General features: G+C 43.9%; 1 protein-coding gene across 6 annotated transcripts in view; it reads left to right on the forward strand.

Moving 5' to 3' along the window:
- The window catches only part of zgc:66433 (uncharacterized protein LOC321250 homolog), a 38,800-nt gene extending 21,149 nt beyond the window's left edge, over window positions 1–17,651 (forward strand). For 5 of the 6 annotated variants that reach the window (XM_021560791.2, XM_021560790.2, XM_036942673.1 and 2 more), the window contains 10 exons: window positions 970–1,141; window positions 7,679–7,811; window positions 8,593–8,745; window positions 9,058–9,105; window positions 11,352–11,513; window positions 13,033–13,123; window positions 13,296–15,020; window positions 16,224–16,369; window positions 16,622–16,709; window positions 17,026–17,651. In XM_021560791.2, coding sequence (XP_021416466.2) covers window positions 970–1,141; window positions 7,679–7,811; window positions 8,593–8,745; window positions 9,058–9,105; window positions 11,352–11,513; window positions 13,033–13,123; window positions 13,296–15,020; window positions 16,224–16,369; window positions 16,622–16,709; window positions 17,026–17,192 — 2,885 coding nt within the window. In that variant the 3' untranslated portion in view covers window positions 17,193–17,651. The remainder of the gene's footprint in view (window positions 1–969; window positions 1,142–7,678; window positions 7,812–8,592; window positions 8,746–9,057; window positions 9,106–11,351; window positions 11,514–13,032; window positions 13,124–13,295; window positions 15,021–16,223; window positions 16,370–16,621; window positions 16,710–17,025) is intronic. The other variant, XM_036942674.1, reaches the window with a different exon arrangement.
- The last annotated feature ends 966 nt before the right edge of the window (window positions 17,652–18,617 follow it).

The raw sequence follows: 18,617 nt of genomic DNA on the forward strand, positions 1-18,617 counted from the left end.
CTCACTAGATCAATGAGAATATTTAGTGGGAGAGTTTCTTATGTCTGACTGTTTATGTGTACCATCTTCCCATATAAGCCCAAATTTGGCCTGTTGTTCAAAAATCAAACTCTGCACAAAATATCTTGGTCTCCGCTTACATGTTCAGCTACTACAGTATATACATTCATAAATCTGTAGTAGTCCCTCTCCTACTGGACTTGAGTTTTCCCTTGATTTGTTGACTTCAGCCATACTGAATGGCCCAATTCAAAGTGTGTGATAATGCCAGCTCAAGGCCTTGTCTGTAATTGGATCTCAAGTGTTTTCCAGAGCATGTGAGCCACAGGATTGTGTGGCTTTATATATAAATATAGTCACTACTACCAACCCTTCACTTCTCCAAGGCAGTGCTTGCTCTTTAATCAGACAATTGTATTCCTAGCTGCTAAAGGTCTCCATCCTAGGATTGTTCATGTTGTAGTCATCCCCTCTCAAATATTGGCAACATTTGTATGGATCCAACTAACTTGACCTTCTCTTTGATAATTGGCCTTTCTGCTGCACCGTTTCACCTTCTGCTATTTTGGCGTAATGTCATATTGTATCTAAAATAGTGTGCTGTATTATGATTTTGCACCTCAACAAACAGTTAAGATCTCTGCCTTGTATTATTCTCATGATTTGGGATTAGGGACAGTGTTTAGTTAAAAAGAGGTGTTGAGATTTTAATCGGGTGCTAAATTTTAAATGGAACTGTTGAAGTGTTTTACTACCCCTCTCACTTGGTAATGCAAAGGTACATGGGTTTTTGACCAACACACAGTAAATTACTCTCACTTTACTTGAGCTCACATATGGGAGTAGATGTTCGTTTAGAAGCTTTCATTAGGTAGTCTTATTTGTTTGCTAGTGAAAAGACAAATGGTTAGGGAATAGCTCCCATTGTAAACTGGAGATAGATATCATGGTTAAACATCTTCATTGTAGGCAAGAAGAAGTCCAAGTTCCAGACCTTCAAGAACTTTTTTGCTAAGAAGAAGAGAAAAGAGGCTGCAACTCCTGCCGGGGACAATGGGTTGAAGTCTAGCCAGTCCAGTGACAATGTCAATGCCCCTGAACCAGCATTCCTCATCCGGTCTGAGAAAGACGAGGGCTCTGGGTAAGATTTATATTTTTCTCACAGGTATCTTTTGGTCATCACTATGGCAACAGCCTTCAGGAACAATAAACACAATATTTACATCTTACAGTTAAATGAGAAAATACAAGCGATTTCATCCTTAACAAAAAACATGTCACTGAAATTCTCCTCTGTATGTTTACAACATTAAAGGCACATATTTGTCCTAATAGAGTGGACCTCTGGGGAATTAACGTTCTGCCTACCACTTAGTCACCTGAATAATAAATCAAGTCTTGTCCGCTAATTTTAGAGTTTAGCGAATTTTACTTCATTAAACATGCAGCCTCATAGGCTGCCTGCTGCAGACAACTTCCCCAGAGACATGGATCGAGTCCTAAATGGCTCCCCATTCAGTGCACTACTTTTGATCAGGATCCATGGTGTTCCGTTTCAAAAGTAGTGCACCATATAGGTAGTAGGGTTCCATTTGGGACATTACCAGAGCTAGTGACTTGTCATTACTGCTCCTTTAGGTTTTTCTACAAATGTTATTAGATTTATTCCTACATGATTGGATGGATGACCCAGCCACTGCCTGACTGCTACTTAGGGGAGAGCCCTGGGGCCTCATTTATAACTTCTAAGTTTCACACTAAATGTGCCATTTCTGAAAAGACTGCATACGTCAAAAAATATTGATCATGCCATACATCCGTGTGTTTCCTGTTATAAATCAGACCTGTCGTAAACATTGTGCATTGTGAACAAGCATTATAGTGCCACCTGGAAAACGCTCATGTGATCTTTTTTTATGGTGACAATAATGGCCTTATTTGCAGTTTGAGTTGACACTTTTGGAAATAGGCCATAGCATTTAAGGTGTGTTGCCAGAATACTATCGCTGTAGTATTCAGCAAAGGTCTGTGACTATTTCTGAAGGGGGAAAAAAATGGATGGCAAATTTGTTTGCTGAACATTGTATTTAACAATGTTTTGCATTGACCGTTTCCCCCAACCTAACTATGCGGCACTGCCCGCGAATTCTGAAACATTATCTAGGCCTACTCGAGGCATTTTAAATTGTATCTCTGCCGGCGCCGCCTCGCTTCGCGTTCCTAGGAAACTATGCAGTTTTTTACGTGTTATTTCTTACATTAGTACCCCAGGTCATCTTAGGTTTCATTACATACAGTCGAGAAGAACTACTGAATATAAGATCAGCGTCAACTCACCATCAGTACGACCAAGAATATGTTTTTCGCGACGCGGACCCTGTGTTCTGCCTTACAAACAGGACAACGGAGTGGATCCTATGCAGTGACCCAAAAAACGACTCCGAAAGAGAGGGAAACGAGGCGGTCTTCTGGTCAGACTCCGGAGACGGGCACACCGTGCACCACTCCCTAGCATTCTTCTTGCCAATGTCCAGTCTCTTGACAACAAGGTTGATGAAATCCGAGCAAGGGTAGCATTCCAGAGGGACATCAGAGACTGTAACGTCCTTTGCTTCACTGAAACATGGCTCACTGGAGAGACTCTATCCGAAGCGGTGCAGCCAATGGGTTTCTCCACGCATCGCGCTGACAGAAACAAACATCTTTCTGGTAAGAAGAGGGGCGGGGGCGTATGCCTCATGGCCAACGTGACATGGTGTGATGAAAGAAACATACAGGAACTCAAATCCTTCTGTTCACCTGATTTAGAATTCCTCACAATCAAATGTAGACCGCATTATCTACCAAGAGAATTCTCTTCGATTATAATCACAGCCGTATATATCCCCCCCCCCAAGCAGACACATCGATGGCTTTGAACAAACTTTATTTAACTCTCTGCAAACTGGAAACGATTTATCCGGAGGCTGCATTCATTGTAGCTGGGGATTTTAACAAGGCTAATCTGAAAACAAGACTCCCTAAATTTTATCAGCATATCGATTGCGCAACCAGTGGTGGAAAGACCTTGGATCATTGTTACTCTAACTTCCGCGACGCATATAAGGCCCTGTCCCGCCCCCCTTTCGGAAAAGCTGACCACGACTCCATTTTGTTGATCCCTGCCTACAGACAGAAACTAAAACAAGAGGCTCCCACGCTGAGGTCTGTCCAACGCTGGTCCGACCAAGCTGACGCCACACTCCAAGACTGCTTCCATCACGTGGACTGGGAGATGTTTCGTACTGCGTCAGATAACATTGACGAATACGCTGATTCGGTGTGCGAGTTCATTAGAACGTGCGTTGAAGATGTCGTTCCCATAGCAACGATTAAAACATTCCCTAACCAGAAACCGTGGATTGATGGCAGCATTCATGTGAAACTGAAAGCGCGAACCACTGCTTTTAATCAGGGCAAGGTGTCGTAACATGACCGAATACAAACAGTGCAGCTATTCCCTCCGCAAGGCTATCAAACAAGCTAAGCGCCAGTACAGAGACAAAGTAGAATCTCAATTCAACGGCTCAGACACAAGAGGCATGTGGCAGGGTCTACAGTCAATCACGGACTACAGGAAGAAATCCAGCCCAGTCACGGACCAGGATGTCTTGCTCCCAGGCAGACTAAATAACTTTTTTGCCCGCTTTGAGGACAATACAGTGCCACTGACACGGCCTGCAACGAAAACATGCGGTCTCTCCTTCACTGCAGCCGAGGTGAGTAAGACATTTAAACGTGTTAACCCTCGCAAGGCTGCAGGCCCAGACGGCATCCCCAGCCGCGCCCTCAGAGCATGCGCAGACCAGCTGGCCGGTGTGTTTACGGTCATATTCAATCAATCCCTATACCAGTCTGCTGTTCCCACATGCTTCAAGAGGGCCACCATTGTTCCTGTTCCCAAGAAAGCTAAGGTAACTGAGCTAAACGACTACCGCCCCGTAGCACTCACATCCGTCATCATGAAGTGCTTTGAGAGACTAGTCAAGGACCATATCACCTCCACCCTACCTGACACCCTAGACCCACTCCAATTTGCTTACCGCCCAAATAGGTCCACAGACGATGCAATCTCAACCACACTGCACACTGCCCTAACCCATCTGGACAAGAGGAATACCTATGTGAGAATGCTGTTCATCGACTACAGCTCGGCATTCAACACCATAGTACCCTCCAAGCTCGTCATCAAGCTCGAGACCCTGGGTCTCGACCCCGCCCTGTGCAACTGGGTACTGGACTTCCTGACGGGCCGCCCCCAGGTGGTGAGGGTAGGCAACATCTCCTCCCCGCTGATCCTCAACACTGGGGCCCCACAAGGGTGCGTTCTGAGCCCTCTCCTGTACTCCCTGTTCACCCACGACTGCGTGGCCACGCACGCCTCCAACTCAATCATCAAGTTTGCGGACGACACAACAGTGGTAGGCTTGATTACCAACAACGACGAGACGGCCTACAGGGAGGAGGTGAGGGCCCTCGGAGTGTGGTGTCAGGAAAATAACCTCACACTCAACGTCAACAAAACTAAGGAGATGATTGTGGACTTCAGGAAACAGCAGAGGGAACACCCCCCTATCCACATCGATGGAACAGTAGTGGAGAGGGTAGCAAGTTTTAAGTTCCTCGGCATACACATCACAGACAAACTGAATTGGTCCACTCACACAGACAGCATCGTGAAGAAGGCGCAGCAGCGCCTCTTCAACCTCAGGAGGCTGAAGAAATTCGGCTTGTCACCAAAAGCACTCACTAACTTCTACAGATGCACAATCGAGAGCATCCTGGCGGGCTGCATCACCGCCTGGTATGGCAACTGCACCGCCCTCAACCGTAAGGCTCTCCAGAGGGTAGTGAGGTCTGCACAACGCATCACCGGGGGCAAACTACCTGCCCTCCAGGACACCTACACCACCCGATGTCACAGGAAGGCCATAAAGATCATCAAGGACATCAACCACCCGAGCCACTGCCTGTTCACCCCGCTATCATCCAGAAGGCGAGGTCAGTACAGGTGCATCAAAGCTGGGACCGAGAGACTGAAAAACAGCTTCTATCTCAAGGCCATCAGACTGTTAAACAGCCACCACTAACACTGAGTGGCTGCTGCCAACACACTGACACTTTAATAATGGGAATTGATGGGAAATGTTGTAAATATATCACTAGCCACTTTAAACAATGCTACCTTGAATAATGTAGGGTAAGTAACATTATATCTCATATGCATACGTATATACTGTACTCTATCATCGACTGTATCCTTATGTAATACATGTATCACTAGCCACTTTAAACTATGCCACTTTGTTTACATACTCATCTCATTTGTACATACTGTACTCGATACCATCCACTGTATCTTGCCTATGCTGCTCTGTACCATCACTCATTCATATATCCTTATGTACATATTCTTTATCCCCTTACACTGTGTACAAGACAGTAGTTTTGGAATTGTTAGTTAGATTACTTGTTATTACTGCATTGTCGGAACTAGAAGCACAAGCATTTCGCTACACTCGCATTAACATCTGCTAACCATGTGTATGTGACAAATAAAATTTGATTTGATTTTTGATTTGTCTGTTCTACTGTAGGCAACTTTTATTTTTTTATTTTACGTTCTATTGTAGCCAACATAACTGAAATAGCTTATCTATTTACTACTGTGAAGTAGTTCCAATTCATCCCGTCTCATTTAACCTTTCTGATCTCCCCATCCCGGCTCCGGGATCGTGAATACAGACTCAAGCTCATTACCATAACGCAACGTTAACTATTCATGAAAATCGCAAATGAAATAAATATGCTAGCTCTCAAGCTTAGCCTTTTGTTAACAACACTGTCGTCTCAGATTTTCAAAATATGCTTCTCAACCATTGCAAAACAAGCATTTGTGTAACAGTATTGATGGCTAACGTAGCATTTAGCATTAGCATTCAGCTGGCAACATTTACACAAAAAAACAGAAAAGCATTCAAATAAAATAATTTACCTTTGAAGAACTTCAGATGTTTTCAATGAGGAGACTCTCAGATAGCAAATGTTCAGTTTTTCCTGAAAGATTATTTGTTTAGGACAAATCGCTCCGTTTTCTGCGTCACGTTTAGCTATGAAAAAACCCCTGTATCCAGGATTGTGTAAATCTATCAGCAAGCTCATTAGCATAACACAACGTTAACTATTTATGAAAATCGCAAATGAAATGAAATAAATATGCCATCTCTCAAGCTTAGCCTTTTGTAAACAACACTCATCTCAGATTTTCAAAATATGCTTCTCAACCATAGGAAAACAATCATTTGTGTAAAAGTAGCTAGCTAGCGTTAGCATTTCGCGTTAGCATTTAGTGTTAGCATTAGCGTTAGCATCCAGCACGCAACATTAACAAAAACATAAAAGCCTTCAAATAAAATCATTTACCTTTGAAGAACTTCTGATGTTTTCAATGAGGATACTCTGTTAGATAGCAGATGCTCAGTTTTTCCAAAAAGATTCCTTGTGTATTAGAAATAGCTCCGTTTTATACATCACATTTGGCTACCAAAAAAAATCCGAAAATTCAGTCCTCAAAACGCGAACTTTTTTCCAAATTAACTCCATAATATCGACTGAAAACATGGCAAACGTTGTTTAGAATCAATCATCAAGGTGTTTTTCACATATCTCTTCATTGATACATCGTTCTTGGACACATGCTTTCTCCCCTGAATCAAATGGTAAAGTAGAAGCAGCTGGCAATTGCGCACCGAATTCGACGCAGGACACCAGGCGGACACTTGGAAAATGTAGTCTCTTATGGTCAATCTTCCAATGATATGCCTACAAATACGTCACAATGCTGCTAAGACCTTGGGCGAACGACAGAAAGTGTAGGCTCATTCGTTGCGCAATCACAGCCATATAAGGAGAGAATGGAAAACAGAGCTTCAGAAATTCTGCTAATTCCTGGGTGATGCATCATCTTGGTTTCGCCTGTAGAATGAGTTCTGGGGCACTTACAGACAAAATCTTTGCAGATTCTGAAACTTCAGAGTGTTTTCTTTCCAAAACTGTCAAGAATATGCATAGTTGAGCATCTTTTCGTGACAAAATATCGCGCTTAAAACGGGAACGTTTTTTATCCAAAAATTAAATAGCGCCCCTAGAGCTCTAACAGGTTAAATTGGATCTTAATTTGTTGTATTAGCTACTTCGGGAGTATGAAACCATTTCAGTCAGAAATGTGAGGAACTTATTCTGCATTGATCATGGAAAAAGATAATCAGGAAAAAAACAATTTTTATTGCAAAGATCAAATAGATTTTTTTGCTCTTCTCACTAACGACAAATAACTGCATCATGTCTTTTGGATTTTATGAATAAGCATGTCATTTCCCCCATTTGCACAAAATACTTCTTGCCTGCTGGCAAGGCAGTGCTTCAACCGTCAGAAATTGTGCATATATGGTCTAAGGTGTGTGGGAAGTTTAAGCATGTTCTCACATCAAGTACATTTCTTTAATATATATGCCAACTTTTGCGTGAACAGGTGCTGCACATTTTGTGGTAGTGTTTGTAAATGAGGCCCCAAATTATCTGAGTTGTCATTTTAACATGAAATCTCACACTCAATTGTTCTATTTCTTTTTTTTGCAAGGTCAAAAATCTACATGGGAAATAAGGCTCTGTCACATGACAGTGTCTTTGTCTCCGATTTGCCCCTGTCAGAGGTAAACGAGGATCTGGGAGCCTTTCAGGACAACATCCATGGAAAAGTCAAGTCTCTACAGGTGGGTAGTTAAGCCTGTGTTCCATACTTGGACTGGCTGTAATTCTGGATTTTGTACCTATAGTCCAATATCGTACACCCACAACAAGTGAAAACAATGTGTCTCCGTGGCTCGTGTTAGTATCTGATATTCAGCTCTCTTAAATCGGTATTAGCTTTGGCACTCTGTCCGTAGAACCTAGGTATAAAATTAGCCAGTCTGGTCATAAGCCGGGTAGACTGGGCGCTAGCTAGCTAAGGCTCAGGTCTTACTACCTGGAGTGTTCTGGGCAGACTGCCACAACGGGCCGGCGTGTACGCGCAGGCTAATACATAAAACGGTCTGATGCACAACAGCGTTGACTAGGCACAACAACATGCTAAAATGGAGGAGATAACAGATGTTTGGCTGGTGGTGTTCAGTCTATAATAAGTCCATTTGGAGAAGGATAGTGATTCTAATACATTTTGTTGGAAGGAGACAGACTTGAGACTGTCCTTGAGAGCAGCTGAGCTCATTCAGATACACACACTGAATGGACACTATCTGTGATACTGCTTTCTTTCACCACGCAAAGTCTGTTTTTCAGCTAGAATGGACCGATTGTTGCTTAACTCACTTTCACTTATCATTCTACTTTGACGAGTTCTCAACCACTAGGTAGGGTAGCATGCTCTCAGAACATGTGATCTGAAAGTGAAAAACCAATCTTTAGTACTCTTGCTGCACACAAGTCATATTTGTAGAAGTTTTACATTTAATACTTTGCAAAATCAAGGTTGCTAAGTATGTTGTCCTGCAGCTCCAGCTGAAACAGGCCATCCGGCTAGGCTCTCCTCCATCTCTGTGTGTGAAGGGGGATGACGCAGGGACTCTGTCTGAGGATGACGGCCTTCCCTGCAGCCCACCAGAGTACTCCACCCTGCACGCCGTCCTGGCTGGGGTGTCCCACAGGGTACGCATCATTATGCAGTGAGGACTGGCATCGTGTTCATGGGGTCAACTTCATGTTTGCAATCATTGGACCAGATTAGCTACGTAGCTAGTTCTGGTCTTCAGTACCTAGTACATGCCACACAATTATAATATGTGACTGCAGTCACATGATACCTGTCACATCCAATACCTGCACATACCACACATTCATGTTTCATGAAAGCTACCGTGAGGATGACTCGTGCTTATGTCTACAGATCTATTGCTGTCTATCACCCTTTTATAACTGCGCCGTCACTCATCCTGTCTCTCTCCTCCCAAACTGGTACAGAGGAACAGCTCCCTGAGTCTGGAGGGAACAGACAGCGATGAAGACCAGGTAATATCCCGCTTTCCATGCTATTTTGTTAATATAGTCATGTGCTTCCTATTCAGTGGACACATTGAATGATCCTCCTTGTCATTTGACCATCATGACCAATCAGAATGCGCCATTAGCCCAAAGAGGCAGAGAGGAGGCTCTATCGTATGATGTGGAAGAAATGGATCAAGATGACTGGGTTGTATTGTCATTTGATTTTAAGGATAAATGTTCCCCAGATGTATTACACGTGTTGACGTCTTGGAGTACATCTGCCTTGATGTATGAAGCTGTGTGTCTTCCGATGAAGCTTGTACTCTTCAAGAAATGAAAGCTTCTGTGTCAGATGCAGTGTTAAGCAATAGGAGTGAGTCAGGATAGAAGCATTGTTGAGCTTCATACGTCAATGATATGTATACCATGTGCGACTGAGGCTCAGAGCAGCTACATGCGTTGTTGGCCATATTTACACCATACATGTACACAGTGGTTTGTTATACACATCAGAATTTAGGATACTTCTCTTTTCTGCCTCTCTATGTCTGAATGATTTGGCAAAAGTCTCATGATCAATTGTAATTACTGGAACTTATTCATGAGTTAACGTAAACAAGACAGTCAGTGGAATAATGCTGTGTGAAGTGTATCTGCCTCAGCACGTATGTTGGTGTTATTATCGCAGCTGGCACGCTCACACTCGACATAATGGGACCATTGGAATGAATAGACACTTGGCTAGTTTCTATGAATGCTGATTGAATCTTTTAAGCTTTTCTCAATTGAATTTGATTGAAAGGAATCTGCCAAGGGACTCCAAATAATCGTCTGAAGTTGTGAAAGGAATGTCCTAAAAAAAGAAAACCACAATTGGCATTTGATTGACTTAAAAAGGCTTACACAGCCCTCTGATAGCACGTTCAATAGTAGCTTCTATTGTTTTTGTATATATTATAATATACTGGGGGGGGGTGGTGTACCATCTTACCATGTGTGATTTTTCAGTCGTTTCTGACTGTTCGTCTTGAATGACAAACATAACGCAGGCACACACACACAGATGCACTTGTTTATTCTCGGAATTCCAAATAGTTGTCACGCGCTTGTGTTATGCCTCGCTTGTCATGCCTTCAGCTGGACCCGGAGCTGTAACAAGCTAGAGATTGTTTTTCGAACCATAAATGGCAGCGTGCTTTTGGTTTGACCTCTTTTGAAATGGGAAGGGGTGGCAGTACACTTGCTTTGTCTCCCAGCTGCAAGCAGCACTGAGAATCCCACCACAAATCTTCAGCTGAAGATGATGACCTGACAGTAATAAAGCTGCATTTCATTCTGCTGGTCTGTTTCTGCAGGATGTATTTTTTGACTCAGAGGAAGGTGGGTGGGGGTCCTCCCGTGTGGTCTGAATGCATTCCATTGGTGTTCTCTGGCAGTCAGGCTGTCTTCTGCAAATGGGGATATTACACCACTCAGAGTCAGGAGGCCCTGCCAAGACTAGCTCTGGCTATAGAACAAACGCAATACATTAATTTACTGTATATATTCAGTAAATTTGTGTGTGTGTAATCAATCCACTCTGCTGGATACAATACAAACAGGTTGTCGTAAGTGAAACTACCTCTGTCTCTGGTTACACAGGGCAAATACATTTTGATACCCATAATAGCAGCAATCCTATTTGCTTAAATGTCCATGTTTGTGTAAAATCTGTATTGTATATGACAAATAGCTATTTATCATAAGAATCCATTTCTAGCATGAAAGCAAGCTGTTAAGTCCGAGGTGGACCATTTGAGGTGGAATTGCTGTCAGAAACAGTAGAGGAAACCTACCTACATTCCAGAGCACTGAGAGTGGAGGCCTGTATTTGTTCAGCTAATGTCAGTGGGAGCCAGGCAGAAAAATGCCAGGACATTGGTCTGCCTGGGACATTTTTACTGACGCTCGACGCTGCTAGGAGGTCTTTATAATGGCGTCCCTGACATTGTTTATCCAGCTGAACAGACAGTCAGTCCTTTCTCTTCTCCATTTCTTATAGCTTTTCCTTTTGTCTTGAGTAGGAAACTCACCCCCATATCTTAGGATATGGTTAATCTGTGTCAGGAGATAAACTATATTTGATTCAGCATTCTTGAATCTGTTTAGCTGGTACCTGGCTTCAGCAGAGAGTAATGTGACATGTGGACAGATGTCTGAAGACATTGAGGTTGTAATCATTATATTATTTACTGTGTTAAAATGGCCTCTCTCTCTCCCCTCATGTGTAGATGTCCTGTGAGGCGGGCTCAAGATCGGTCAGTCCCCTGATCCCCCTGCCTGTAGACTTCAGCCAGCCTGCCAGTCCCATGGGCTGCCTGGACAACACCGCCGCTCGCCACCGCCTGGCCGTCCGACACAAGGCCTGCTCCAAGATGAGGAAACCCACCACTGTAAGATGTACAGTTGAAGGCGGAAGTTTACATGCAACTTAGCCAAATGCATTTAAACTCAGTTTTTCACAATTCCTGACATTTAATCCTAGTAAAAATTCCCTGTTTTAGGTCCGTTAGGATTACCACTTTATTTAAAGAATGGGAAATGTCAGAATAATACTAGAGAATTATTTATTTTAGCTTTTATTTATTTCATCACATTCCCAGTGGTTCAGAAGTTTACATACATTCAATTAGTATTTGGTAACATTGCCTTTAAACAATTTAAACTTGGGTCAAATGTTTTGGGTAGCCTTCCACAAGCTTCCCACAATAAGTTGGGTGAATTTTGGCCCTTTCCTCCTGGCAGAGCTGGTGTAACTGAGTCAGTTTTGTAGGCCTCCTTGCTCACACACACTTTTTCAGTTCTGCCCACATTTTCTATAAGATTGAGGTCAGGGCTTTGTGATGGCCACTCCAATACCTTGACTTTGTTGTCCTTAAGCCATTTTGCCACAACTTTGGAAGTATGCTTGGGGCCATTGTCCATTTAGAAGACCCATTTTCGACTAAGCTTTAACTTCCTGACTGATGTCTTAAGACATTGTCCTCATGATGCCATCTATTTTTGTGAAGTGCACAAGGCCCTCCTGCAGCAAAGCACCCCCACAACATGATGCTGCCACCCCCGTGCTTCATGGTTGGGATGGTGTTCTTCGGCTTGCAAGCCTCCCCATTTTTCCTCCAAACATAACGATGGTCATTATGGCCAAACAGTTCTATTTTTGTTTCATCAGACCAGAGGACATTTCTCCAAAAACTACGATCTTTGTCCCCATGTGCATTTGCAAACCGTAGTCTGGCTTTTTATTATGGCGGTTTTGAAGCAGGTGGTGTCTTCCTTGCTGAGTGGCCATTCAGATTGTCAATATAGGACTTGTTTTACTGTGGACATAGATACTTTTACACAATGTGTCTCCTTCCTGAGCGGTAAGACGTGGTCCCATGGTGTTTATACTTGCGTACTATTGTTTGTACAGATGAACGTGGTACCTTCAGGCGTTTTGGAAATTGCTCCCAATGATGAACCAGACTTGTGGAGGTCTACTTTTTTTTCCTGCGGCCTTTGCATGCACAAAGTAGATTCCCTAACCTACTTGCCAAAACTATAGTTTGTTAACAAGAGATTTGTGGAGTGGTTGAAAAATTTGTTTTAATGACTCCAACCTAAAGTGTATGTAAACTTCCGACATCAACCGTACATACCCATCCCCTTCTATTCCATACCCAGCACAAGTCCCCTTTGATCACCAGAGCAGAACCCCATAAAAATCCATCCCATGAGCCAAGTGTCCAGCCCATCTAGCCCAACCACAACGCGCCAGCCTGCCATCAACTTGCATGGCTCATGAGTCTACCAGATCTTTGTAAAACATGTGTCCGATATGACTGAAGCTTGACAGATAATGATACAGTTCATTTAAAGATAAATTAAGATTACATTATGACTCATCTCTGCCATATTTCTGTTGCTCAGAGGGTTGATGGCAGGGCTGAGGGAGAGTCATTCCAAGAGGAAAGACGGAGTGTTGTGATTCCAGAATCTGTGGAGGAGGACCAGGAGGAAGGTAATATAAATTATCCTTATTACAGTAGCATTACACAAAATATTGATGCAATATCGGCAAGATTATGTTTCATGGTATTGAGTAAGTATGGTTGTCATAATAATGCTATAGTGACTTGCTATAGTGACTCTGCTCAGACGTAGTTGTGTGTGTGTGTGTGTGTGTGTTCCAGATGTGAAATGTGAGCAGGCTGTTGCTGCCGAGAAGGAGCAGACCGATGGGGCCGTGGTATCCCAGCAGGCCGAGCGATCAGCCCCAAATAAGGAGGTGGATGAGCAGGGGGACCAACCAGAAGTGTCTCAGGATGTCTCTTCCTCATCCCCTTCCATACAGAATGAGTCTGATTCTGAGGAATGTCTCTCAGGCCAGGCTAAGGTTCTGACCCAGACTGCACCCCTGCCTGGCTCCCTGGACTCTCTGGAGCCCCCTACTAGAGACTACGATGACTTCCTCCTGGCCCCTAATGGGTGTGAGGTGGCTGAGGAGGGTGGCTCTCTACTCCAGGAGGTGCTGCGCTCCCTCAAGTGTCCCCTGGCGTCTGTCCTGGGGCTGGAGGCTGTGCCCCTCGATGAGGTGAATGTGAAGGGTTTAGACCCTGAGAGCTGGATGGATGAGCTGGCTGATGAGCCTGAGCCTCCGTCCCTTCCTTCAGATCCAACCCAACAGGAAGAAGCCTGTCTCCCCAGTGATGGACCTGACTGCCCAGCAGAGTCCCAAGAGGAGGAGGGTGAGCCTTATGCATCTGAGGAGGAGTATGTGGTAGAACATTTCAAACCAAAGGAGGGAGAGGAGGATCAAGATGAAATCAACCCTGAATACTTAACAAAAGAAGATCAGGACATTCCTTCAGTTTATATGGAAGAGGAACAAGAAGATGGGGAGGAGGCAGCAGGGTTAGAGGAAAAAGCGGTAATAGAGGAAGCAGAGGAGGTTGTCCAAGATGAGGCAGAGGAAAAAAAGAAAGATGTGTGGAGGCAGGAGGAAAAAACAGAGCCAATCTCAGAGGTGCCAGTGCAAACAGCCTTATTGGAGCCAGAGGATATAACGTCAACCTCTGTGGAGGATGATGCACAGCAGGTTCCAGACAATGACACAGACACGGAGAGAGCTTGTGAGAGCCCTGAGTGCCCCACTGAGCTGCCTGACCAAACAGTTAGGGAACCAGTCTGTGTCTCCCAGCTGCCAAATAGCAGTACACCTCCTCCAGATTCCCCAGACCAGCCTGAGTCCACCACACACGCCACACAGGACCAGGAAGAGCCCAGTGTAACGTCTGACCAGTACAGTATAACCAGTCCCAGTGCAGCTTCTGGCCCAGAGCAGAGCCCCCAGGAGCCCTGTAGTGGACCAACTGCCACAGAGGATCATGGGAAGCCATCTTGTGACTCTGAACAGAGTAGACCAAGGTTCACAATTTCCCCCACCTGGCAAAGGTTGGACACCAACGAGCCAACCTCCCCTTCTACATCTCCCTCCCCTGCTACCTCCCCCTCTGTCACTGTGCCTGGGGCTGTGGAAGCAGGGGTTACAGCAAAAACAGATCCCTCAAGTAGAGTGGAGCCACTTAGCCCTGTGGTGGCTGAAGTCCCTGCTTGTCCCAGCAGAACACAGAGCACCACGGCACCCACACATTCCTCCAAAGACACTCCACCTGCCGTTCCTGCAGCCCAGGAGGAAGGGACCCCTGAGAATCCGTTTGGCGTTAGGCTGAGGAAGACCTCTGTGGGTATGTTGCGCTTAGGATCAGAGAGTGAAACTCCCCCCTCATCCCCAGCACACTCACTTCCCATAGAACCACAGAGGTCCTCGCTCACTGAACCACAGCCACAAAGCAAATCTGCCCTGCTCAGAAAGCCCTCCGAGCTGGACGGTATCGTCAAGCCCAAGAGAACACCAGGTACTAAAACCGTCTTAGTCACCATCACACCAGTCAGTGTTTACAGACGTGTGATATATATGGCCTATCCTTCACTCACAATGCCACCTCTTGTTTATATATATTTCACAATGTTGAGCTCACTAATCTTCAAATGACAAAACATTTAGTCTATGTATGTTTTAGGGATTTGGACTCCTCCTGGACTAACAATTCACACTGAAACGGGTCCATGAGTACTGTTGAGAGCAGTCTTATTGAGATATCTAAAAAGAGACCTATAAACACCAAGGAGAGATTCCTCTAAATTAAATGTTATTAGTCACATGCGCCGAATACAACCGGTGTAGTCCTTACATTGAAATGCTTACTTATGAGCCCCTGGCCAACAATGCAGTTAAAAAAAATATGGATAAGAAATAAAAGTAGCAAGTAATTAAAGAGCAGCAGTAAATTAACAATAGCAAGACTAAATACGGGGCGGGCGGGCGGGCGGGGGGGGGTGGGGGGTACCGGTCAGTTGAGGTAATATGTACATGTAGGTCGAGTTATTAAAGTGACTATGCATAGATGATAACAACGGAGAGTAGCAGCGGTGTAAAAGAGAGGGGGGTGCGCAAATAGTCTGGGTAGCCATTTGATTAGGTGTTCAGGAGTCTTATGGCTTGGAGGTAGAAGATGTTGAAAAGCTTCTTGAACCTAGATTTGGCGCGCCGTTACCGCTTTCCGTTCGGTAGCCGAGAGAACAGTCTGACTAGGGTGGCTGGAGACGTTGACAATTGTTAAGGCCTTCCTCTGACACTGCTTGGTATAGAGGTCCTGGATGGCAGAAAGCTTGTTGTACCATTGTTGTACTGGGCCGTACGCACTACACTTTGTAGTGCCTTTCGGTCAGAGGCTGAGCAGTTGCCATATCAGGCAGTGATGCAACCAGTCAGGATGCTCTCGACTGTGCAGCTGTAGAACATTTTGAGGATCTGAGGACCCATGCCAAATCTTTTTAGGCTCCTGAGGGGGAATAGGTTTTGTTGTGCCCTCTTCACTGACTATTTCTATCAACAAATTGGCTGTATTTGAATGCTAATGGTTTTCGGCATTTGTCTTTGGTTCGTACCTCTTACATTTCCACTCTAAACAAAAAGATTATGCCAAATGAAATTACCAGGCCAATCATACCATTTTTCGCACCATTTGAAAACATTCTCCTGTGTTCTTCTGTTTCAGATCTGTCTGTGGGTCGAGTGCCTAGTGTTGGATCTAGCGGGGGATCTGAATCACCAAGCTGGATCTCAGTGGCCAGACAAAAGCAAAGAATCTTCAAAGAGAGCTCATTGGAGGAAACTACTGAGAAGAAGGTCCCTGCCGAGAAGGTAGGGATGGTGCACATTGTTTTGTGTTCTTTTGTTTAACGAGAAGCCCACTGTTTCAGAGAGAAACCGTTGACTTGTCAATCAACCCATCCATCCAGTCCTTAGCTCTTGTTAGCTTTTATTCTGCAATCACGACAGGGTCTACCTTTTGAAGCAATATCTAGAGTTTATATGAGACTGAAGTTGTGTAAGTGCCATTTACTTTGTTATACATGTTGGAATGAATAAGCAGTTAATTCCATCTATTTCCAGGGGGAGACGAACAGAAAAGGTTCCATTCCTACATTGACGAGTCCTGTCAACAAAGACCAAGCCAAGCCTCCGGGACCTCCTGTAAAAGGTTTGACTCCTCAGTATCCCACTCTGCTACCACACACATCACTTTCTTATAAAGTGTTTTCATTGTTCTCTCAAAAGACTGAGTGTGATTGATACACTGCTGCCCCCATGTGGAAGAAACATGTGAATAAAATGTTCCTGTTGAAAATGTTCTGTATCTGAGAATGCCTAATCTTCAATGACATAAGACTTCAAAAATATTTCAGTCCGTTTTGATAACATTTTGTTGGTTGTAGGACTTTATCACACCTACAGTGTCTTTAGGACAATGCAGAGTGATTGTGTCACTAAAGATGTTGTTCTCTGCTCGTCCATAGTGTTGTGTTCTCTTGAGATTTCTAAGCCTGCTGTGGTTGAGAAGGAGGGGAAGAGAGCCCCAGCTCACCCCGCACCTACAGCCCTAGCCCAGGATGAGCCCCCATGGATGGCCCTGGCCAAAAAGAAGGCCAAAGCCTGGAGCGAGATGCCCCAGATAGTTCAGTAAAGACGGGCCGTCTCAAACCGAATCATCCGTCCACTGATGGATCAGAATGCACTTGCACAACCAGAGTATATCTTTTGACTTCTAACACCTTCGGGTTTCTTATTGGACAGATGCTGAAACCCTCCAGTCACGTGCTGCGGTGAAAGTCAGTTGGGAATTAGGCCAAATTAGTCAAAGTTATGGCCTAAGATTGAATTCAGTTGACATGATATATCTATGTACAACCAACCAATTATTGAATGATATTTGTTTTAATTTCTTAACTGTTATTGACAGTATTCCTTGTATGAGTGAGGGTCCAGTGTATCAACTTTGAACCTAGCCTTGAGCTTTGATTTGGAGGATGAATACGCATGGATGGAGAGTTTTCTTTGTATTTATTAAATCTCTCGTGTATTTGTTTTATTTTTGTATTGCCTTTTGAACATGTGTACATTAAATGTGTAGTAAATAACAAATGGGATTCCGTTTTCTTTTTCTTTCAGCTCTCTTCAAGAACATTAAGATAAAAACTGTTGCTCTTCTTTGTACCTACTGCCAATAGTGCATCAAAGATGGTCAGCCATCAATTTAATATGAAAGGTATAGGCATACTTAGGCAGTATAATATATATTTTTCTGTTAAGCGGATGCCCCGCTTCACATTTCTACCCCCCAAAATATTTTGTATCTGATTCTTGTGAACGATTCACTTTTATTTTAGTAGATGGGATTCAGTTCAATCCCAGTGAATCAAATCATGGGAATCTAAATAAGCATTTGTGGAATGTGAACAGTACACATAATATTTTAACAAGGGGTTCAAACATTTTTTTATTTGCTCACTTTTCAAACAATTAAATCTTTAATTGAACAGTTAATTAAATGTGTATTGCCCTAGTGGGGACAACTGTTAAACATTAGCTAACCTTATTCTGTAGATAATCTGGGGTTCTCTGAAAACCAGCTGAATAATGGTAACGTTAGCATACTTGAAACAACTTTTGAACCAATTATCTGCAGGTTGCTAATAGTTAGCTAGTAGTTTTTTGGGGGAGGGGCACCTAGCAGCGACGGCTTGTTGCTTTTTGGCCAGGGACAGCCCTGCGGCTAGCCAGTGAGAGATGGCAGGAAACCCTCATGCAAAGATTCCTGCAGCAGTCAAACCCTTACGAAGGAGTATTTTTCTCAGAGTAATAAAGGCCTAGTTCATAAATTCTGTGGAATTTTTTTTTTGTGTGTCAGAAGTGTGTGGCTGGCCAAATTTTAGTGCAGAACAACTACAGGGGGGTTTGAGAAGGTGTTCCTGCCTTCCAGGCCAACTGCCTGGAGTAAGTTCTGTTGGGACCTAAGTAGCGGGAAGGGGTGTTGGGGATAGTGGTTGTATATTCAGTGCATTTGGAAAGTATTCAGACCCCTTAACCTTTTTCCACATTTGTTACGTTA

Source organism: Oncorhynchus mykiss, chromosome 14 (genome assembly GCF_013265735.2).
Source record: "Oncorhynchus mykiss isolate Arlee chromosome 14, USDA_OmykA_1.1, whole genome shotgun sequence".
NCBI classification, from domain to species: domain Eukaryota; kingdom Metazoa; phylum Chordata; class Actinopteri; order Salmoniformes; family Salmonidae; genus Oncorhynchus; species Oncorhynchus mykiss.